We start from the raw sequence: 24,959 nt of genomic DNA on the forward strand, positions 1-24,959 counted from the left end.
TTCTCAATGATCTGTTTGTCTATTCCTTTACCAATATAATATTGATTTGATTAAAATAGCTCAATAGTATATTCTGATATCTGTTAAAACAAATCTCCCCACAGTATCCTGTTTTAATAACTTTTTCAGGAGGGTTTTTTCAGGGTACTTAATCTTTCCTATAAATGTTTCAATCAAGATAACTGAATTTTTAATAGTATTAAGTCTTTATATCCAAGAAGGTATGCAAGGTATATTTTTTACATTTTTCAGATTTCACAAATGCTATGGTTTTCTTTTTAAAATTATGAAATATTTCATGCATAAAAAATCTTACAGTTCCTGTGCCTTCTTGTTAAATTTATTCCCTAGTATTTTATGTTTTTCTTTTTAATCATTTTGCATTCAACTGCATCCAGGAAATATTTACTGCATGTCTAAAGGTTGCCAGGCATTGTTCTAGGTACCAATAGCAGTTAGCAAGAAAAGAAGAAAATCCTCACCTTCACAGAGCCCACATTCTAGGAGGGAAAAGAAATAAAAAAGCAAAGAAAACTAATAAAATATGCAATATGTTACAAGATAATAAGCATAATGGAGAAAAATAAATCAGGGAGGGAAGATAGGAAGCATTGGAAGGGTGGGACAATTTTCAGTAGGAAAGCGAGGGATGGTATCACTAAGATAATATTGTTCTAGTATAGGCTAAAGATGAGGGAGACAGTCAGGTGGATATTGTGGGAAGAACGTTTCGGGTAGAGGTAACTGCACTTGGAAAGGCCCTGAGAGGGGAGCTTGCCAGGTGTGAGTGAGGAACAGTGGTCATTGGATTTGGAGCAAAGAGAGATAGAGTAATAGAAGAGGTAAAAAGGTAGTGGGAGTCAGACTCTGCAGAGTCTTGGATGTCACTGTAAGGACGTTGGAATTTATTGTTTGGGAGCCATAAAGCCAGTGGAGGGTTTTGAACAGAAGAGTGGCATGATCTGATTTAGGTTTTCATAGAATTCCTCTGGTTATACCGTGAATAGACAAAAAAGGAATAAGGATGGAAGCAAGGAGCAGCAGTCGAGGTGAGAGGTAGTGGAGGCAGGGACCAGGCGGTAGGAATGGAGGTGGCGAGAAGGAGTCAGATTCCGGACACATAAAGAAGAGCCAAAGCAATGAGCTGCCGGACCAGATGTGGGGTATGAGAAAGCGGTGGGAGTTAGAGACGACTTCATGGCCCGACTGACTGGAAGAGTGGAGTTGTCAATAACCGATTTGGAGAAACCCGTAGGAAGAGCAGGTTTGGGGGACAGATCAGGAATCCAGTTTGAATATGTTTGAGATTTGTGATGCCTATTAGACATCTAAGAGGAGATATTGAGAAAGAAATACAGAAGAAAGGTCTAGGATGCAGACATAAATGTGGAAGTCATAAGCATATAGATAATATTTAAAGCCGAGGGCTGTGATGGCATCACGGAGTGAATGAATGAGCGTAGATAGAAAAGAGAAGAGGTTCCCAGACTGAGTTCTGGGGCGCTGTAACTTTAAAGGTCGTGGACTGGGGATCTCTCTGGGGTGATGAAGATATTTGTCTTGACAGGGCATACAGGGCGTATGTTTGTATACATTTCTTATCATATTGGGCACATAAAACTTGTGCATTCACTGTATTGCTATATGTAAATATTATGAAAAAAAACCTTAAACAAACTAAAGCTCTCAATGATAAGGGGGAAGAAGTGAAGTAGACTAAGGAGGAGTGGCCAGTGAGGATGGCAGAAAATTGAGGGAGTGAGGTATCTTGTGTTTCAGGAGGGAGGAAGTGATCATTTGTATTGAATGTTGCTGAGAAGCAATCTCACAGCAGTATTTTCAACGGAGTGGTGGTGGTGATAACCAGATTATTATTATTTTTTAATGTAGTATTTTTTCTTTTTATTTATTTATTATTGAATATACATATTTGTGGGGTACAGAGTTGACTATCAGAGTTTGTGTACAGTATGTGATGATCACATCAGTGTTACTAGCATGTTCATCATTACAAATTGAAATTAATCTTTGTAACCCTTACCCGATTAGTCTCTAACCCTCCCCCCCCCCCTTTTCCTCCTCTAGTAACTATAGGTCTGTTATCTCCTTCTGAAAACTCAGTGTTTTATTGTGGTCTTTCTTTCTTTCTTAGCTCCCACTTATGAGTGAGGACATATGGTATTTCTCTTTCTTTGCCTGGCTTATTTCACTTAACAGAATTTTCTCCAAGCTCATCCATGTTTCCATGAATGGCAGAATTTAATTCTTTTTATGGCTGAATAGTATTCCATTGTGTATATATAACACATTTTCCTTATCTAGTCATCCATCGATGGACATTTAGGTTGGTGCCATATCTTGGTTATTGTAAATAGAGCTGTGATGAACATGAGAGTGCAGGCAGATTAGAGAGGAAGTCAGAGACAGTGAATTTCAACAATCTTTTTAAGGAGTTTTCAGTAAAGGGCTGAAAAGGAGAGGAAAGATATGGAGACAGTATTTGGAGGAAAGAGTTAAGATAGTGTTTCTATTAAAATATTTCTTATAATAATTCAAAATATATCATACATACAGAAAAGTGTATTGCACTTATACACATAGTTTAAAAAATAACTGTAAAGATAATACCCATCTGAGAGCCAAATCAAGAGTGAAACATTTCAACACCAAGAAAACCTGTGGGTCCTATCCTTCCCAGCCTTTACCCACCCCCATAGGAAGAGGATTTGGCCTTTATGGTTGTCATTTCCCTGCTTTTTATTGCTGTTTCTTCCATTCATATAAAGATCCCTAAGACATATAGATTTGTTTTACCTATTTTTCTTAAATCTATGTTATATATGGAATCATAATGAATATTCTTTAGTGTAGATGTTCTTTATGTAATCTGGCTCCTAGACTGTTGTTGGTTATATGACGCTAATGTCTTGTCTGTGGCTTGTCTTCATATTCTTATATGATATCTTTTAATGTATAGAAATTCCTAATTTGAAATAATCAATATTTTTCTTTAAGTTAGTGCTTTTTGTGAGTTGCTTAAGAAATCCTTATATGCTGCAGAATCATGATGATTCTTCTAAAATCTTTATCATTTTACTTTTTTCATTTAGGTCTTTAAATCCCTGGAAATGACTTTTATGTGGAGTGTGATGTAGAGATCAATTTCATTTTTTCCATATGGATAACAAATTTATCCTTCATGACATTAGAAAATCTGTTCTGCTATGCCACCTTTGTCATAAATCAAGAATCTATATATGCGTGAGGGTCAGTTTCTGGGCTATTGAATCTGTCCCATTGGTCTATTTTACAGGTTGGTTCCTCCAGTAAACAGACTCAGACTCTGTTAGAAGGGAGTTTCTTAGGGAGAGTGATTGGGATCAGCACTTGTGGAAAGGAAGAGGAAGCAGGATTGGGCAGAGAAAGTTGGGCTGCAGTTCAGTCTCCACAAAGCCTCAGCCGACTGTATGCGAAGCTCTGAAGCCAGGATGGTTCTTCAGAGCTGTTCTGTGTAGGGGGTGAGGGGGCCTTTATCCTCCACGTCAGTTATTGGATGGAGGCTCTCTTCAGCTGAGGCAATTTCAGAAGAGGGATGAAAACTGAGGATTGCCTTCTGGCAGCACTCCCATCTTCATGGGAAAGGGTTCCTCAAAGGGGATTTGAGCATTACATCACAGCATTAACTACAGCTTACATCTGAGCTGATTGCATATATTTCTTCATGTTACACCTAGGAACAGATCTTCCAGGATTCTGGAGGATCTCTTTTAGAAACCAATAACAAAAAGGTGAGTGGGACAAACTACAGCCCTTGCAATGCAGGTGTTCTTTGGGCTGTAACTGATACTCATAATCTCCCCTCTCTATCCTCTATTCTAGATTTTCTCACCCTCATCTATCTCTGTTGGCCTTGGTGGCTAACTTGGTGGTCTGAAACCTCAATCCTTGACGGTTTTAAGGCCAAGGCCACCATGCCCTTCTCAGGCCATGAATGTTGCACTTGCTCAAAGTTGGAAAGAATGTACCGAGAGGCACCCAAATGAATCACTTACATGCAAAACATATTCCTCTGTGGAATCACTTTGTAACAGCAGCTTCATCTTCTACTGATGGTCAGGGTGAATAACCTCTGCCAAGACAACTCTCTTGTCTGCTGACCTTTGATAGAAGAGTCTAAATGGCCCAAACAGCAACCATAGCTTGTGGTTCAATGGAACTCTTGCTGTGTGTCAAGAACTGTGAAGGATCTGAGATGTTATACTACTTGCAAGCTAACAATTTAGCCTGCCACAGTTTCATGGATACTAGCAGAAAACACAAGAGTCCAATTCCTACAGGGTGACATGAAAAGCACCAGGTGACACTTGCACATGGGTTGCATTATAGGAGAGCAATCCCAAGCTTATGGAACCTGAGTCTCATTATTTCTATCTTTGAACACTGTTTACTATACAGATATTCTTGAAGAGATATTCTGGAAAAAAGGAAGTCAGTGCTATTGCTCAAAAAAGTTGAGGAAATGCGAGATATCTATGAAGAATTTTCCTTGGCACAGTTGTTTATGTTTTGCTTCTAAACCCTGTAATACTTTAGTCATTATTCTTGCTATAAACAGTTCTTATCTTTTAAAAATTAGTTTAGAATTGTCTTACATCGCCTACATTTTTGCTACTTTTGGTGCTCTCTGTATCTTTCTGAATATCCAAATTTTCATTTGGTATTATTTCTCTTTAGCCTGAAGCACTCCCTTAGCATTTCTTATAGTCTTGAGTCTCCTGGCTATGGATTATTTCAGATTTTGTTTACCTGAAAATGTGTCTATTTTGCATTCATTTTTGAGGGATATAGAATTCTAGATTGATTTTGTTTCTTTCAGCATTTAAAAGATCATTCCCTCATCTTCTGATTTTCATTGCTTCTGATAATAAGTCCTCTGTAATTCTCATTGTTGTTAGCCTGAATAGGTGTATGTTTCTTCTTTGGCTCCTCTTAGGGTTTTTAATTTATCTTTCATTTTCAGAAGTTTGACTATGACTTTTTTTATCCTGCTTGATGTTTGTTGGTTTTCTGGATCTGTGCATTTATCGTTTTTATCAAATTTGGGAATTCTTGGCTGTTTTTCTTCAAACATTTTTTCTGCTCCATATATCTCCTTTACTTCTAGAACTCTAATTACACAAATATTAGATTGTTTGATGTTGTCTTACAGGTCTTGGGTGCTGTCTTCAGCTTTTAAATGTACTCTCTGTGCTTTAGTTTGGATCATGTGTATTGCATTGTCTTTAAGATTGCATACTATTTCTATTAAAGGGTAGAGTCTGTTAATTCTCCACTGAATTCTTCATTTTAGAGATTACATCTTTTGGGCTGACTGATTATCTCAGTTGGTTAGAATGCAGTGCTGATAACATCAAGATCAAGGATGTGGATCCCTGTACCAGCCAGCCACCAAAACCAAAAACAAATAAAAAAAGAAGTTATACCTTTCAGTTCTAGAATTTTCATTTGGTTCTTTTTAAGGTTTTTTTTTTTTTTTTTCTTCTAAGGTTATCTGTTCCTCCATTGTGATAATCTTTTTCTAAATTAAAAAAGGTATTTATAATAATTATCTTAAAGTCTTTCTCTGTTAATTCCAATATCTGGGCCATATTTGAATTTGTCTCTATTGATAGTTGTTTGTCTTGATTATGGGTCACGTTCTTGTTTCTTTTCTGTCTTATAATTTTTGACTGTATGCCAGACCCTGTAAGTAAACAAAGAGTAGAGCCTGAGATTAATACATCTTTGTTTTCTTCCTCCACCCTCCAGAAAGTGTAAGCCCTTTCCTTTTTCAGATGCCTAGGGCGAGAGGCTAAGCATTCAGATTTCATCAAGAGTTTAGCTAGGCTTTAAGTAAATTTAATTTACCTCAGATTTCAAGTGGGACTAAAGGCTTATCTCTTTGTTCTTATGCCCAACCTTGACTCCCCATCCTTCTTCAATGTGGATGATTTTGCAGATCTTGTCAGGATTTAAGCTTGAATAGGATTGGGTTGCTGTTTTAGTTAGTTTTGGTTCACAACTGAGTTCAACTTCAGGATGGCCCTGGAACTGAAGCATTGCAAAGTTGCAGGAGACTAAAAAATTGTTTTCTGCTCTCTACCTTAGTTCTTACTGCTACTCAGCAGAAATTACTATGGGAAAGGATTGACCGGTTGAATTTTTTTTTTTTTTTTTTTTTTGCACTTACAGGTCTTCCACATTCCAATCCATCATGGCACTTCATATTGTCATTAAAATTTAACTGCCTTCTCCTTGTCCTTGGAAAGTTTGCTCTTCTGACTTTGTACTTGGCCTAATCACTTGCCCCCAGGTGTGGAAGTGACTGCTGTCCTTTGCTTCTCTATGAAGTGCTTCTTTCTCTCAAGGTTTTATTTTATTAAAGGTAAGATCATCCATTGCTCTTTATAGCTTTAATGAAAGCAAAACCCTTAAATTTATCCAGTGTTTTTGTATTATTACCATGGAAAGAACAGTCTTTAATATCCTTCTGCATCTACACTGGAAGTGAAACTCCCTTCCACTTAAAAAACAAAGCTTCAAGTATAAGTGATGTATAATAAACTTTACATATTTAAAGTATAAATTTTAGTTTGTTTCCTTTCTTTATACCTTTGATTATTTTCTCTCCTGTGTCTTTAAATATCCTTTCACATGATTCAAATTTTTTCAAACTTGTAAGTCATATTCCCCACTAGAATATAATTTTCATAAGGGACATGTCTTCATCACCGCTTTTTCTTCAGGACCTATAATAATGTCTGGCACATAGACAGCAGTTATATTTGATGAGGTAGAAAATGAATGAAAAGACAGAATGATTTAGCAGAAAATGTGCAGTTTTTGATCTGGAATCAAATCTCTGCTAACCCACTTATTAGGTTGTATGATTCTTGCAAAATACTTAACCTCTTTGAATGCAGTTTTTCTCATCTGTATAACTAAGAAGAGTTTGTCTGCTTTGTGATATTTAAAGCAATGAATTTAGATACAAACATGGGATAAGGGACAACTGCCTTTGTAAGGATTCATGTAAAAAAAGATGGGATTGTTGTAGTTGACTCAATATCAGTCAGGATAACGGTGTATAGTGACTGCTAAAAAGAAGGTAAGTATAGTCTTGGTGATATTAATCAGTCTTTAACAAGGTGGCCAGTGGGTTCAACTGATTAGAGCATGCCTCCTGCATTGTATTCTATACTGAGCATAAATGTTAAGAATACAGTAAAAACTGGAGCACAGCCAGGAAAGAGTTAGGCGAGGAGTCTGGAAACTATCAAATGTTCTCAGTGGAATGGCTTTAGATCTGGTGATGATGGATGATTTGTGTGAAGAAGACTAAGTGAAGACAAGATTACTGTTGACTAACATTTGAAGGACTGTCCTGTAAATAGGGAGGAGAATTGTTCTTTGTTTTAGAAGACATGATTAGCACCAGTTGGTGTCATGCACAGGGACATATATTTTGTCTTAATGTAGAGGAAAATTCTCTCACAAAAAGAGTGCGTTGTCAAATAGGGCATTTCCTACTATCTTAAAGAATTCAGGTGGCAGAGTGACCACTGGGAAATTAGAGCAGGACTTCTACAGGGAAGGGAAATTGGGCCAAGTGACTTTGACTGCTCCTTCCAACTCCAAGTTTCTGTGATTCCATGACTCACAAATTGGAAGCCACTAAATAATACCAGATGGTAATTGCTGAAGGCTGATTATTACTTAGCCTGGGAAGAGTTCCTAGAAACAGATAAAAATAATTAGAAAAAGATTGACTCAGCTGGAGATTGGGATTTGTAAATAACCAAGGAAGCATCCATGTTGACAAAGAAACAGATCATCAGTGCTTTTGAGTGGCTGTTGGTAATAAGCAGCCCTTTATGGATCATAATTTGAGGTACGTTGGGCTGGAATAACCTGACACTAAATCTCTGTGCTGTTACCAGTTCTACTTCTGCTGTTACTTGTAGTTCTACCATTAGAGGTTTCCTTTTGAATCTTAAAGAGTTTTGATTTGTCAGTGGTTACCAATTAAAGTGAATTGAACCAGTTGCTAAACACTTTTTAATTGGTGGAATGAAACTTTTTTTCAGAGAAAATTTTAAAAGGGACCACAGCATATAAATTTTTAAAAATTTGTATAGTGTTCTGGATGAAATGGCTGCCAGAAAGCTTTACCTGATCACACTATCTCCACTTTCTCTACACTTTGTCCCCCAAAGAACCTTCTGAATACCTTCCACCAAAATTTTGGATTCTGCAGAACAAAAAGCTTGGAAAATAATCCATGAAACTATCAGTCTTCAGTTTTGGGAGGGTTGCACAGAGTGTCTGACCTGAGGGGAGTGAGGGAGGAAAAAGTCCAGATACAAATTTTTCCTGTTGTCTCATTTTGGTGAACCCGATGCTCTAGGTTTCCTAATACAAAGAATGAAACTTTTCTCCAAAGTTTATATTCTTTCTGAAATTGGCTATGCTCCTTCCAAATTAATCACATCCAGCCACTAGGAGATGCTTCAGAGCAAAACACAGAAAATAAATGCATTGGTCAGATATTAGCAGGAACTAGATAACACATGCAAATTAGGGTAATTTGAGAAAGATTATTATTTTTTTATTGAAACATAGCTGATTGTATGTATCTGTGGGATACAGAGTTGAATATCAATACCTGTGTGCAATATATGATGCTCAAATCAGGATAATTAGTATATGTTGAATACATGTAACGTTCAACATTATACAACAGAATGGATTTTTGTGGCCCTCTACCAATTCCTCCCTTAACCTGCCCTCCTCCTTTCCCATCTCTGGTAACCTCAGTTCTGTTTGAAAAAGATTATTTACACAGGGACTATACACAAAGTTGTGAGTATAGGAAAACCATAAGACCTGTCCCGAAATTAGTGACAGCCGATTTGTTAGCCTTGAGGCCTGAAGAAATGAAGATAGGGAGGTTTCTGGAACCCAAAAAGAGACAGAGCCTTGTCAAGCAGTTTCCCTAGAAAGAAGGAGTTACTTTTAGTCAGGAACACAGCCAGAGCAGTGATCTTGCAAAAGAGGAAGCTGGGGTAGTAAATATCCTTACTGTTTCTTTCCCCCTCCAGTTTCTTATTGAAATAAGAAATGGCCAGCTCCCATGGGAAGCCAGGGGCAAGAGCAGGCCTACCGATGTGCTCCACACAGGTGAACATCTTGGGCAGAAAGGAGGGTGAAGAAGGGTTGAGAGTAGACCTTGGGGCAAATGGTAGCTGTCAGCACAATGAAAACCTTTGGAGAATAAAATCTACTAACCAAAAAACATGTTGTGAATGCTGGCTAATGCAGAATAATGCACTAGGCACACAATAGAAGAGGAAACTATTCTTCATTCCTCTAAAACCTTCAGCAATGATTCAGATTAGAGAACTGCTGAGACTTGGGGTGTTGGATAGTGACGCTTCTGTGACACTACTATGACTTGAGCATGTGATTCTGTCTCTTCATTGGATCAGTACAGCCTGGCAACCACTAAGTAATTCCATAGGCTTCATAGTTACCATTTTCCCTGTAAGTCTCAAATACTGGAAGTATTACACATGTGAGTGCATCTCCTTCCACCGTATACCATCCACATTTACCATGGATGAGAGTCTTAGTAAGTGCAATGGTGTGCATGCCACGGGCTATTAACAGGTTGTTGTTAAGTCATGCACAAGGGTACTTCAAAACATTCATGGAAAGATTTGTATTATCTTTTAATTTTATCTTTCTATAAATGTTTTGCAGTACCCTCATACATTATTTATATATATTTAATATAAAATAAATATTATTTATATTATACATATGTGCATATTTATATACACATGTCTATTCATTTACTCAACTTAGTTATGGAAAACTTACAAAACTGACTAAAAAAAGCAAGTTTGAAAAGTTCTACTACTCTTAAGGAAATTGAAACTATGGTTTTAAACCTTTCCACAAAGACAACATAAGCCAGACAGATTTACAAACAATTTCAGGAAACTATAAATAATACATATGAACAAATTCATAGATGTGAATTTATTCATTTACTTATTTTCAAAATTGTTGGTATGAATCAGTGATAGTATACTTTTGTTATCTTTTTTAATTTAAAAAAATTTCGAGATGATTATAGATTCACATGCAGTTGTAAGAAATATTACAGAGCGATCCAGTATATCTTTTGCCTAGTTTGTCCCAATGGTAACATCTTGGAAAGCTATAGTAGGAAATCATAAGCAGGATATTTACATTGATACAGTCAAGATACAGATTAATTCCATCCCCATAAGGATCACTTCTATTGTCCTTTTATAACCACACCCCATCTTTCTCCCATTTCCCCAGACCCTGGACCTTAACTACTGACAACCACTAACCTGTTCTTCATTTCTGTAATTTTGGCATTTCGAGAATGTTACACAAATGGAATCACTCAGTATATAAACTTTTGATTTGGCTTTTTTACGCAGCCAGTTCTCTAAGGATCCATCCAAGTTGTTGTGTGTATCAATAGTTCATTTTGTTTTATTGCTGAGTAATTGTTCATAGATAGTTATACAGTTTGTTTAAACTATTTACTTCTTAAAGGATGTCTGAGTAGTTTCCATTTGAGGATGTTATGAATGGAGCTGTTTTAAGCATTTATGTGCAGGTTTTTGGGTAAATATAAGTTTTAATTTCTTAATTTTATTTCTTTATTTCATTTTATTAAATGCCCATTGCATTCAATTGCTGGGTCATATGACAGTTGCATGTTTAGATTTTAAAGAAACTTCCAAACTGTTTTCCAGAGTGGCTGTACCATTTTGTATCCCATCAGCAATGCATACTCATTGATCCAGTTTCTTGAATCCTGCCAGAATTTGGTGTTGGCACTATTTTTTAATTTTAACCACTCTGATAGGTGCATAGTGACATCACATTGTGATTTTAATCAGCATTTCCCCAATTGCTAATGATGTTGAGCATCTTTTCATGTGTTTATTTGCCATCTGTATATCCTCTTTGATAAAATATTTCTTCATGTCCTTTGCCCATTTCTAATTGGATTTTTTGTTTTGTTTTGTTCACAGTGATTTTTGAAGGTTCTTTGTATATTCTAGGTAGTCCTTTGTCATATACGTGGTTTGAAAATATTTTCTTCCATTACGTGTCATGTCTTTTCATCTTACACAGCCCCCAAATCTTTGACATTAAGTTCAATTTATTAATTTTTGATTTTATGGATTTTGCTCTTGGTCTAAGAACTCTTTTTCTAGCTTTAGATACCAGAGATTTTCTTCTATTTTTTTTTCTGAAAGTTTTATAATTTTGTAAAATTTAAAAATTAAAAAATTTAAAAAGTTTAAAATGTAATAATTAAGTCTATGATCATTTTGAGTTAATTTTTGTATGAGATGTGAGGATTAGGTTGTGGTTCATTGTTTTTCCTGTGAATGTTCAATTGCTCCAGCACCATTTGTTGAAAAAACTATCCTTTCTCCTTTGAATTGCTTTTGCGTCTTTGTCAAAAATCGGTCGAGCATATTGTGTGTGTCTATTTATGGGTTCTCCATTTTGTCCCATTGTGTCTATCCCTCTGCCAATACCACACAGCCTTGATCATGGTCACTATATAATGTCTTGAAATCAGGTAGACTGATTCTGCCTACTTTATCCTTCTTTTAAAATATAGTTTTAGCTATTCTAGTCCCTTTTCCTTTTCATATACATTTTACAATATTCTTGTCTAAATCTACAAAAAAATCTTTCCAGGATATTAATAGAAATTGCACTAAACTTGTATGTCAATTTGAGGAGAATGGACACCTTTACTACCTTGAGACTTTTAGTCCATGAACATAGTATGTCTCTCCATTTATTTAGTTCTTGATTTCTTTCATCAGTACTTTGTAGTTTTTAGCATAAGATTTCTGTACATGTTTTGCTAGATTTACACTTAAGTATTTCACTTTTTTTTGAGTGATTAGGGACTTGTTACATTAGTTAAAACTGCCTCAGTCTACTTTCAGTAGAATGTGAACTGCAACAGAATTTATTACTGACTCTAAAAATACTTGAACTGTTGTTGTAGTATTTAATGCAGGTTAAAGTAAATTAAAAGAACATTATTGCTACATACTGTTTTTCTATTGCTGATCCTGTGTGTGGATTTGTTCACAAAACTTTTGAAATTCTAAAGACCTGTTTCAGATTACAGAATATAGTGCTGTATGAAACACACTACAAGAATAAACTAAACAGCTCATTTCTGTGAATGATGATTTTACTTGTTTTATATGATTCTTGTTATCCTCTTTCTAGTAATTAGCATGGGCCAGTAAATCTGATTGTGTGAATATTAACTGTTTTCTTCCCCAGTAAACTAGCTATATTACTTTTTTCCATATGATAATTTTGGATTAATGGTAAAATTTTAGAAATCACTCAGCTCACTTAAAGCTTTCTATAAAGACAACTGTAGAAACAATACATGCCTTTACACAAATATTCAGAAATCAAGTTGTCTTAGTGTAGTTAATGTAATCCATTTTTATCTTAGACTTAAAACTATTTTAATTTTGTTTTATTTGTGTTTGGTGTTTGTGACAGACATGGGAATGCACTTTGCAGATCTCTAAGACAGAGAGTTTATTTGACCAAGGGCCCTATCTGCTGGGCTTTGAAATCCATTCCCACATTTGCACCAAGGCCACACATTCCATGGGCTTCTCCCAGCCGATGATTGATCACAGCAAGGGTACTAAGGAAGGCTAGTGTCTGGGAGATGTGGGAGTCCTTTGGTGGCTGAAGTTTGGTTCAAAGATTGTATTAGTCAAAGTTCTCTAGAGAAATAGAACCATATATATAAAGATATATTGACTGATATGTATGTACATATCTTTATAAACTTATATATCTCTATCCTTATCTACTGATATATCTATATATCATATATATTGACTCTCATATATATACACACATATAGATATATACACACATGTATATATTGGGGAAGAGAGAGAGAGAGTGAGTACAGGATTGGATTCTGGTGAGACTGGGAGAGCAATCAAGTCTGACCCCAAGTGAAAACATCCTAGACTTACCAGATTCCCAATTTTTACTCCTAGGCTTTCTCCCTAATAAACTCTTTGCACATTTAATTCTTTTTTGGAGGACCTGGACTAACAATTCTGTTTTTTTTTTTTAAATCTGTTGAAAAGGAGAGAGAAATTGTTAATCTTAGAAAATTGTTATATCATCCCCAAGGTAGTGAGAAACATAATCTATAAACATAAAACAATAACCAGTAATAGCAAAAGCATAGTGTAACAAAAAGCAGTTGAGATACAAAAGATAGAACTCTGTTGCTCACCGCCCACCTTGGTAAGTTTACGTACCGTGTTCGTACATGTCTGAAAACCTGCCATGTGGTGCAAGGAATGATCGAAAGTAAAGCCCCTTTTTGGAGCTTAAAGTTCTTCTGAAACATACACAAAATTTCCATAAACTGGAAAAAGGTAGGTGTTGGGAATGAAAAATATAAGCAAAGAGGAGATTAAATTAGCTCCCAAACATGTGTCCATTAAGGAATTCCATTTGAGGGCTCCTCAGTTGCTTTATTAAAAAACAGGAAGAGGATTAGGTGAGTGGGTGATGACCAAAAGCAGATTAAGATGTCACTATCATCATTCTGGGATGATGAAAGGAATTTGCTTTTTCAGATCATGTATCACTGTCATCTAAATTCCAAACTTAAATTGGTGTTGGAGATGATTGTAGGAATCAAAGGGTTTCAGGGATATGGTGCAGAATATCTTGTTTGTCCCTCCAAATGCTCTCCTCTTTTCTGTACCCCACTGACCTGTATGGGCACTATCAATGGGCTCCCTTGCCCTGTAGCTTTTGGTTGGATTCGGGCCAATGGGAAGCACAGGCAGGAGAATAGAAGGAGGAGAGAGAGAGAGGTCACATTATTTATTCCCCTGGGTTTTCTCCTTGTGGGGTATCCAAGTCTTGCTGCATCTCTCTGCTGAAGATCATAGCTCCTACTAAGCAGTCCTCTCCAGAAAGTGTTCCCCCGCCCCCCATTCTGCTAACAGTTCTCTTCTCTTGCCCTTTCAAGCTTAGGAATAGTAAGGACTCCTGATTTTACTAGCTAGCCCCAGGGCACTGCTTTATCCTTGAGATTTCCCTACATCTTACCTACACTTTTGAAAATTCCTTTATTAAACTCTCTTCAAAAGATTCCTGTCTCAGCTGTTTTCTGTTGCTGTAACAGAATACCTGGGACTGGGTAATTTATAAAGAAAAGAAGTTAATTTTAAAACTTTTATCAGCTCATGATTCTGGAGGCTGAGAAGTCCAAGATAGGGCAGCCCATCTGGTGAGGGCCTCAAGCTGCTTGAACTTATGGTGGAACGCAGAAAAGGAAGGGGCCCATGCAAAACAGAGGCCAAACATGAGAGGCAGCCTTGCTTCGTAACAATCTGCTCTTTTGAGAGCTAACCCAGTCTCATGAGAAAGACATTAATCTGTCTTAAAGACCTAATCACCACTTACAGGCCCCACTTCCCAACACTGTTACATTGGCAATTAAATTTCAACATGAGTTTTGGTGGGGACAAACCACATCCAAACCATAGCAACTCCTTTTAAATGCGCCATCTGTTTACTGGAGGGACTTTCACTTGTGGATCATCATCTAAGTGAATTACTAAAATATGGGTTTAAACTGTACTGAAACTAGGAAGAGACGATGATAGCATCTTACTAACTGGTAGATTTCTGGATTTCAAACTAAACAATTTTCTCCTTCCATTGATAAAAGAGAATGTACTTTTTGATTCACTTGGAATGTTTCAGAGGTGATGTAGGACTCTCGGGCTATAAGGGCTGCCATAGAATTTGAAACTTGGCTATGATACAATGATGATGGTGTACAACACATATTTAAGTTTTAAAAATAGAGAAAAGAACAGAAAATATTAGTACACATATTTTAACTGAGATGGAGTTCTTGACTAGAATAGAGTCAGAACAGAGTCTAGAATAGAGAAGAAGAAAAATCTATAAATGTTTTGGTGTGTATGAACTCTTTTCTAGCACATTCCAAATTATACAGCAGGGAGAGATTTGGAGGGGCAAGGGATATAAAAATAATGAGGGGATAAAATGAGGATGTATTGGTCAAATGGTATAAAGTTTCAGTTACAGAGAAGGGATAGTCTCTGAAGATCTATTGTACAGCATGGTGAGTATAGTTAATAAGGTCTTGTATACTTGAAATTGCAAAGGGAGATTTTAAATGTTCTCACCACAAAGTGTTGTGAGGTGATGGATATGCTAATTAACTTGATTTAATTATTTCACAATGTGTATATCAAAACATCACATTGGACACCATAAATATATACAGTTTTAATTTGTGAATTAATAATAATAATTAAAAAGAGTGAGCTTATAATTTATGAAGCTGAAATTTCATGCAGGAGCAAGGGAAAATTTCCCCCAGCAAGAAAATTCTAATAAGACTTAGAAGGCAAAAACAAATTGAATTCTTTGTTTGTTTTTGTTTTATAGATGTTTTATAACAGAAAATTTCAAAAGCACAGTCAAAGGGGAGAGAAGAGTATAGTGAAATCCATGTACCCATCGTGCAGCAATTGTTAACTCAGGCCCAATCTTGTTCGGTTATACTGCCTATCTACTATTTTTTTTTTTTTTACCACCCCTGTACTCCATACACAAAATTACTTTGAAGCAAATCCTAGATCATATCATTTATTCACAAATACTTTAGTATGTTTCTCTAAAAGACAAACACTCTTTAAAAAACATAACCATAGTATCATTATCTCACCCAATTCCATCCATAGCTCCATCTCCTAATTTCATCCATAGCGCCCTATTATTTTGTTTTTGATGGTGTTATGTTATCCAAACCAAAGAAGAGATTTGCTACTTTCCTCATCTTTTACTCTTTCTTTCTTCATCACCATCTTGGTAGGACTTATGCTTAAGAGGAAATTAAATATCGTATGTACTGGGCTGAAAAGCCAGGGGCTATATAAATAAATTTGCCAGTTTAAAGTATAGGTCTTGGATCTAAAAAAAAAATTAGGTGGTACCAAGACCACATTCCTCGAGGGAGAAGATCAGGCTCTTAAGCAATTTCAATGTCATAAGCAAGTGGGCCTCCAATGGAAAATCCCAGGTAAAAAGACACTTTTTCTATGCTTCTGCCACTTCTAAGTTGACCCAAGAAAGTGGGTGTGATGGGTATTGTGATTTTTTCATTGATTCCATATTCTATATACAAACAATTATTTTCAGCTCGCCCATGTAAACGAAGCAAAAGGTTTCGGACATTTTCGTTCTTCCATACATGTCCACTTTGCCACAAGGAATTACTATCAGGTGTCTTTCCAAAACATTGATCAATTTTTCCTTTGTGAACCAGTCTGTTCATATTGTTACCTTTTCCGAGAAAGAAATATGCAATTGGTTGCTTTGTACGATGCATATGCTTATATTGCCCTCTGAAAGAATTTTCCAGTGATCGAGCATACTTTTCCATTTGTTTAGAATCTTGATCTAGTTGATGGTTTTCTGGCCAGAATAAGAGGGAAGCTAGGAAATAAGGTTCTGAAAATCGACTAGTCAGTCCTATTGGTTGCAAGACTTCTCGAAGCTGATCTTTCAGTTTTTTAATTGGCTTCACTAATTTGGAGGTAGGTTTAATACAGGAGAGAACGATGTTGGCCAGGATGAAATTTTGCTTTTCTTTTGGCTGAATTCTGACAGAGCATTGTTCAAAGAGGAGAGTATATTTGTTTACTATATCTTCCACAGTGCTTACAGCATCTTCTTGACTTTTGACAAGGTATTCCAAGAGCCCAGAAAACTTGTCTGCTTTTAAAGCTATTAGGCTATTCCGATACTTCTCTGCTTTAAGGGGCAAACTGAGCTTTGATCCAAAATCTATGTTTTGTGATTCCTCTAAGGAAACAAATGTATCTACATACTTTTTAAAATATCCAGCCACCTTCCTCCGAGTTTTGGTCTCTTCGTTTTGCTTAATGTTGTTCCTGGGTTTTAGAAGGACAAAGTAATCATCAAAAAAATCAAAAGACTTTTTCAAAGAATGTTGCAAATTAGTTAGATAAGGAATAAAGTTCTTGAGGGCTAATTTAAATTCGTTGTTTGGATCCCCTGGAATATCATTACTTCCTGATAGGAAATTGACCATATCTTTTTTTGATAGTTCATTTTTATTGTCAAAAAAAGGAATGAGCTGGAGAATCTGGATTGTGTAGGATCCAACTTCTATCTCCCCTTGATAACCAGCTATATTGTAAGTATCATATCTCCTTTTGGACTTCTGACACAGCCTTTCCTGCCCTTCATATTGTCTGTCTTCACTTTGCTGTTGCGATTCTTTGAATGCATTTGAGGCATGTACTGCTAAATCCAGAAGACCAGTTAGATCATCGACTGAAATGCTCCTGTTTCTTCCATTATCCTCTATCCACCATCTTATTTTGCTTTTGTAGACTTGACCCAGTGTATCTGAAATATAAGAATTGTCAGGTTCTATCTTTTTTGCTTGTTTTGCCCAATTTAGAGCATTGCTAAAGTCCTTCTCTTTAATGTAGAAATGTCTTGCCAAAGCTTGGCAAATGAATGCATTTGGGTTGAATCGATGGATACCTTCAAGCAGTACCGCTTTAACTGCTGCATTTCCTTCATCTTTATGTAATGCTTCAATAAATGGGGAAAACCAAGTTGCTGTTTCACCTTCATATCCATCACGCTGTCTCGTGAGCAGCAGTGTTTGCACATCTTGGAAAAATTTGCTTTTTCCTATACCAGAATCATAGAACAAATTTTCTGTTAGCATATCCAGCATAATTTGACTTTTATCCAAGTGATAGCTTTTCTTCAATTCTTCCAGTGAGAGAACTGCAATCAAAGGGTGAATGATGCGCACTCCACAGTACTTCCCGCATTCCGTGACCTCTGTTTTTATCAGAATTGTAGAGTAGGTGCCCATCTTGTCTTCAAGTTTTTCTTTTCCCCAGTAGGCTGTCTTGTTTCCGATTCCTAAGAACTTTTCACACTGGGATAGTGAAATGGTGGTATCAGGCACATATGAATTAAGAAGAGCCAGAAAAGAAAAGAGCTTTGCTTCCTTTGTAGAAATATTCTGCCCTTTCAGGATATTCCTGACCACATTTTCTATGTACTGTTTATTAAAATTGGTTTTCATGATCATGAAAGAATAAAAATCTTCAAAGTTTTTGTGCTGTTCTTTGATTTCTTTCAGCTTAAGCTCAAAAGCTCTCTGTTCTTTGGGAGATAGTTGGTGTATCAACGCGATACTGTCTGGGATCATTGCATTTTTTTCAGGATTCTGTGATCTCATGCAATTTAGGATGATCACTAGAGTCTTCGCATATCGAATGTATTTTTTAGCTACAGCTGTTTGAATAGAGGCCTGCAGAAGATAGACATTATCTTGTTCTTCAAAATCATCAACAAGGAGCAATACAGGTAAGTATTCCTGATGGTTCGTTGTTCCATAGGTGATCAAATTGGTCACCTGTTCTCCAATTTCAGAAAAATCCACTGTCTTGTTTTTCAGCACAGCACATCTGAATTTTTTCCTTAGTTCCCAGAGAATATGCATAGCCAAGGTAGTCCCCCCACAGCCTGGATGATGGTACAGATGGATAATTTTGGTACATATTGGTTTAGAAGAATCTGCCCAGTCTTGAATCATTTCTTCAAGTCTTTCATATTTATCCCTTTTGACAAAAGGTGAAGAATAGTTTTCAGAAGAAAAGTAGAAGTTCCACCATGATACTTTGCCACCTCGATAGAAGTCTTCCTCTTTTGATGCCTTAAATTCAAGGAATTTATTATTGTCCTTCTCTAAGAGTGTACCTTCACATTCATTTTCACAGAGAATTTCCAGAGAAGTCATGATATCTTCTTCCTTTTTCAAAAGGACAGTAGATGAGCCAATAGATGGCAAAAATCTCTTTACAGATTGAGTCACAGATTTTAGTTTAAGGATAGTGCCATTTATCTCTTCAAGACTTAAAGTAGAAATACATTGTTTTGATAATTCATCTTGCTGTTTTGTTAATCTTGCTTCAAGTAGATCTTTCCATCCCTGACATATGTGTGAATGCACACAAATACACAGTATATTTTCCATTCCTTTGAGATCTTGGTAGAAAGCACAGAAAGTCTCAATGAGGGGGTCTCTTGGGTCATCCACGGAAGAGAGTAATAGAAACACCACCAAAAACTTCCCTCTTGGCATTATGTCTTCATGTGTAAGAAATGAAATCAGTTTCCTGACTTCAGAAGCTCGTTCTCTTTGCCAGGAACTTGGATCTAAGGGTTTATATTTTTCACTGTCAAGGTCTAACCTGCCATTGCAGAAAATCCAGCTGGGTTGCTGGTAAAGATTCAGACTAGAAATCTTCTCATTTGGTGTGGTTTTCCCTTCCACATACAGACTTGGAGAGTGAAGGTTTGCTACTCGACTTTCTTTGTAAGCTTTGACTACTCCATTACTCCCAGATTCAGGATCAAACTCCAACACAGCAAACCATTTAATTTCCTTTAAGAAGTCTAAGTGTACTTTTTGATTTGGGTGGCATTTATTTGTTACAAGAATGTACCAGTCATAGTGTGAATTATCTAACAAATCCTGATTTCCTGTCAACAGTTTCACCAGCTTTGGTCCCTCACTTTCCTTTTTACTTGTTTTTACTCTGCATTTTTCTTCTGCTTCTTTCCTAGACTCTGCTAGTGTTTTTAAATCTAATTTAAATGCTCTGAAATCAACTTTATTTTTCATGAGGTCCTTTGTGCTGGCCCCATCTCGCACAAAGACTGAGAATTTTGAACTTTGTTCCCATGTTTTGTTGTTGTAATTTTGCATTTTAACCTGGAAATAATCATGTTTACATTCAGAGTATTGAGGAATGACATCTACTTCAATAACACATTTGTCAGATAAAGTACTATTTGGCATTAACACTTCCACAAATCTTGGCTCTCGAATGCACTTCTTTGCTTGTTGGACCTGATGGTCTTCAAAATACTGATGTATCATCAGATTGAAGTGGTTAATGAGGGCATCTTTAGTGACACTGATGACTTTTGTGCCAACTATTTTTCCGTGGGGTTTGTCTTTGACTCCGAAATGAATGGTGCCATTGGTACGTGAATTCATACAAGCTGCAGCAAATCGAAAAACTTCATTGCTAAATTTCATCTTAATATCCTCTTCTGTGGCTGTTTCTGTATTTGTGAAGGCTTTGAATTCATGTATTGGATCAATGAGATTGCGTGGTCCTGTTTCAGGCTGTAGACAAAAATGCAATTTGTAACGATATGGATTACTGAATTCATCAAAAGGGTATGAAACACATGTCAGTTCTGTGGATGGCTGCTTTTCCTTTTTGTCATCTATTTCATCATCTGTGAGCTTATTTTTTAGTGACTCAGAACCTTTAGGAACTGTACTCATTGTAGGCGCATTAGCCATATCTGAATTCTCTTTATTCTTCTGTTTTTGCATTGAAGTTTCTCTACTTTCCTCTTGCATCACAGTCTGTTTTTTAGGAACATTTTTACTGCCTTTTTTCCTTTTAGATGTCTGAGTAAGATCTTCAGAGGATGTTTTCTGCAATTGTTTGAATAGTTCCTCTATTTGGATAGCTGGTCCATGTGTTATGCCCATATCAACAAGATGTTTTTTATTTAACCACTTCAAGATTGCTCCATTCACATCTTGTGTAGTCAAGATTTCCCTGTGTTTTTGGTCAATCTTATGACTTTCTAACCACCGATTAACATCCTCCTTTGTCCAATCATCTGTATTTTCTGGAAGGTTCAGCGGCTCTGCCATTCTGATACCTGAATATAGAAAAAGAAATACAATTTAGTACTTTTATAAATATATTTTTAAAACAATCAGTTTTCAAGAGGTAATACATGCATGTGTTATAAAATTTAAAAAGTTCAGAAGGATATTGTGAAGGTTAATTCCAGGCAACATCTTGATCAGATTAAGGAATGTCAAGAAACCTGGTAAAGCTATCTTTTTAGGTGTGTCCAGGAGAGTGTTCCAGAAGAGATTAGCATGACAGCTTGAGTGACTGGGTGGGAAAAATCTGCCTTTGATATGGGGGTGGGGGGGGGGAAACCATCAAATCCACTGGGGGTCCGGAGAGAACAAAAAATGGAGAAAAAGGTAAATCTTTCTTTCTATCCGCTGGAGCTGGGATACATTCTTCTCTCCTGTCTGTGAACATCAGAGCTTGAGACTCTTCAGCTGTTGTGTTCCAGAACTTACACCAAGGACACCATTGGCTTCCCTGGTTTTGGGGCCTTTGGACTTGGACTGAGCCACACTACTGGTATCCAGTTTGCAGACAACCAATTGTGGGACTTCACAACCACTAACGCCACAGAGCTGATTCCACTAATAAATCCCCTCTCCTACGTTTATAACATATCCTACTGATTCTGTCTCTCTGGAGAACTCTGACTAATACAGATTTTGGTACCAGGAATGGGGTTTTTCTGCTGCAACTCCAACCTCACATTCCCCCTCATCGCTCTAGCAAAGGTTCTAAGTGGTGAATCTGCCCTGTGACAGATCTCTTCCTGGGCCCCCAGGCTTTTCTATACATTCTTTGAGGCTTGGGAGCCTCCACAGCTCTGGCATTCTGTGAGCCTGCATACTTAACACTACGTGGACGCCACCAAGGCTTCTTGCTTGTATTTTCCAAAGCTGCAGGTCCAGCCCTACCTGTGACCAATTGAGCCACAGCTGGAGAAGCCAAAGCAGCCAGGGTGCTGGGGCAGGAAGCAGCTTCCTGAGGTGACCCTGGGAAGGGAGCCCGTGGAGGGAGCCTCAGGCCTTTCCCCTCTGTCTCCCTAGGCCCCTGGGCCCATAATGGAAGAGGAAGCCTCTGAAATGCTTTCAAGGTGTTTTCTCCCTTCTCTTCAAAATCCCTTTCTTCTGTGCCCCAAGCTGGGGCAGTGGGGGGCTGAGGGCTTTTGCCACACCCCCCTGACATCTGCACCCAGCCCAGCAATGACCAAGCCACTGCCAGAAGCCCCCTGGTCTTCCCTGTGGGAATGAAGGGGGTGCTTCAGGCCTCAATCCCACCCTCCTTCTTCCTCCTTCTTCCATCCCATTTCCTTCCCCTTCCCCCTCACCCTCCCTCCTAACTGCTCTGCAACAACTTCATAGAATGTAAAAAAAATAATAAAATTAATAAAGAAAAAAACACCCCCCCCAAAACCCCAAATCCCTTTCTTCTGTATTAATCTCCTTAGCAAACAGTTGCTGGGCCGTGCCATCGAATTTTTCTCCTAAAAATGCTCTCTGCTTCTCTACCACATGGTGAGGCTGCATATGTTTAAAATCTTTATGCTCTGCTTCCCTTTACACTCGGCTTCTGGCTTTACATCATGCCTCTGCCACCATAACACAGTGCAGGCTGTTGCAAGTGGCCATGAAACTTCCTGAATGCTTTGCTGCTTCGAAATTTCTTCTGCCAAATACCCTGGATTAGCACTTTGAAGTTCCTCATTCGATAAAACTTTTGGGCATGAACAGAATACCCTCATGTTCCTTGCAAGTTTGTAGCAAGGGTGATCTTTGCCCTAGTTTCCAATAAGCTCCTCATTTCTGAGACCTCCTTAGAATGATCTTTATTTATTATTTATTTAAATATATTTATTATTTATTATTTATTAAATACTTATTTCCATAAGTATTCTGGTCACCACCATTTTACCAGTCTCCGTAATGTTCCAAACTTTCCCTCTTTCGCTTTTTGTCTTCTTCTGAGTCCTCCAAACTCCTCCAACCTTTGCCTAACACCCATTCCAAAGTTGCTTCCACATTTTCAAGTATTTGTTATAAGCAACACCCCACTTCTCGATGCTACCTCAGGGGATATCAGCTCTCCAGCCCTATGTCACAATTTAGTTTGCAAGGATCTTGATCCCCTTTCCCTTCCACAAGACATTGCACTGGTCCAGTACATTGAAGACATGATGCTGATTGGACCTAGTGAGCATAAAGTAGCAACTACTATGGACTTATTGGTAAGACATTTGCATGTCAGAGGATGGGAAATAAATCTGACTAAAATTCAGAGGCCTCCTACCTCAGTTAAATTTCTAGAGGTTCAGTGGTGTGGGGCATGTCGAGATATCCCTACTTAGGTGGAGGATAAGTTGGTACAACAGGCCCCTCCTACAAACAAGAAAGAGGCATAATGCCTAGTGGGCCTATTTGGATTTTGAAGGAACATGTTGCTCATTGAGGTTGTTACTCCAGCTTGTCTACCAAGTGACCTGAAAGGCTGCTAGTTTTGAGTGGAGCCCAGAACAGAAGGCTCTGCAACAGGTTCAGGCTGCTGTGCGAGCTGCTCTTCCCCTTGGGCCATATGATCCAGCAGGCCCAATGGTCCTTGAGGTATCAGTGGCAGATGGGGATGCTGTTTGGAGCCTTTGGCAGGCCCCTGTAGGAGCATCACAGCAGAGACCTTTAGGATTTTGGAGCAAGACCCAGCCATCACCCACAGATAACTACTCTCCTTTTGAAAAACAGCTCTTGGCCTGCTACTGGCCCTGCTATGGGCCACCAAATTACCATGTGACCTGAGCTACCCATCATGAACTGGGTGTTATCTGACCCAGCAAACTGTAAGTTTGGGCGTGCCCAGCAGCACTCGATCATCAAATGGAAATGGTATATATGTGACTGGGCCTGAGCAGGTCTTGAAAGCACAAGTAAGTTACATGAAGAAGTGGCCCCAATGCCTATGGTTCCTACTTCTGCTATACTGCCTTTTCTCCCCCAGCCTGCACCTATGGCCTCATGGGGAGTTCCCTATGGTCAGTTTACAGAGGAAGAGAAGACTAGGGCCTGGTTTACAGATGGTTCTACATGTTATACAGTCACCACCCGAAAGTGGACAGCTGCGCCATTGCATCCCTTTCTGGGACATCCCTGAAGGACACTGGTGAGGGAAATCTTCTCAGTGGGCAGAACTTCAGGCAGTGCACCTGGCTGTGCACTTTGCTTGGAAGAAGAAATAGCCAGATGTGTGATTATATACTTATTTGTGGACTGTAGCCAATGGTTTGCTGGATGGACAGGGACTTGAAAGGAACATGACTGGAAAATTGGTGAGAAGGAAATTTGGGGAAGAGGTATGTGGATAGACCTCTCTGAGTGGGAAAAGGATGTGAAGATATTTGTTTCCCATATTTTGTTTCCCATGTGAATGCCCATCAAAGGGTGACCTCAGCAGAGGAGGACTTTAATAATCAGGTGGACAGGATGACCAGTTCTGTGGATACTAGTCAGCCTCTTTCTCCAGCCACCTGTCTCTTTCTCCTGTCATCCTCCAGTGGGCTCATGAGCACAGTGGCCATGGTGGCAGGAATGTATGTTATGCATGGGCTCAGCAACATGGACTTCCACTCACAAAGGCTTACCTGGCTATGGGAACCACTGAGTGCCCAATCTGCCAGCATCAGAGACCAACACTGAGCCCCCGATACGGCACCATTCCCTGGGGTGATCAGCCAGCCACCTGGTGGCAGGTTGATTACATTGGACCACTTCCGTCATGGAAGGGGCAGCCTTTTGTCCTTACTGGAATAGACACTATAGACATTCTGCATATGGATTTGCCTTCCTGGTATGAAATGTTTCTGCCAAAACTACCATCCATGGACTCACGGAATGCCTTATTCACCATCATGGTATTTCACACAGCATTATTTCCGACCAAAGAACTCACTTCACAGCTAAAGAAGTGTGGCAATGGGCTCATGCTCATGGAATTCACTGGTCTTACTATGTTCCCCATCATCCT

General features: G+C 38.0%; 1 protein-coding gene across 1 annotated transcript; it reads right to left on the minus strand.

Annotated features, from left to right (window-relative positions):
• Nucleotides 1–16,192: 16,192 nt before the first annotated feature.
• SAMD9 (sterile alpha motif domain containing 9) lies at nucleotides 16,193–20,959 on the minus strand. Its single transcript, XM_063101049.1, has one exon. It carries the CDS (start codon nucleotides 20,957–20,959, stop codon nucleotides 16,193–16,195), a length of 4,767 nt encoding a protein of 1,588 aa, XP_062957119.1.
• Nucleotides 20,960–24,959: the final 4,000 nt, after the last annotated feature.

Source organism: Cynocephalus volans, chromosome 6 (assembly GCF_027409185.1).
Source record: "Cynocephalus volans isolate mCynVol1 chromosome 6, mCynVol1.pri, whole genome shotgun sequence".
In the NCBI taxonomy this organism is placed as follows: domain Eukaryota; kingdom Metazoa; phylum Chordata; class Mammalia; order Dermoptera; family Cynocephalidae; genus Cynocephalus; species Cynocephalus volans.

What these genes read in the sequence shown, in the direction of transcription:
- SAMD9 (XM_063101049.1), bottom strand. Translation starts at nt 20,959, where the DNA reads ATGGCAGAGCCGCTGAACCTTCCAGAAAATACAGATGATTGGACAAAG.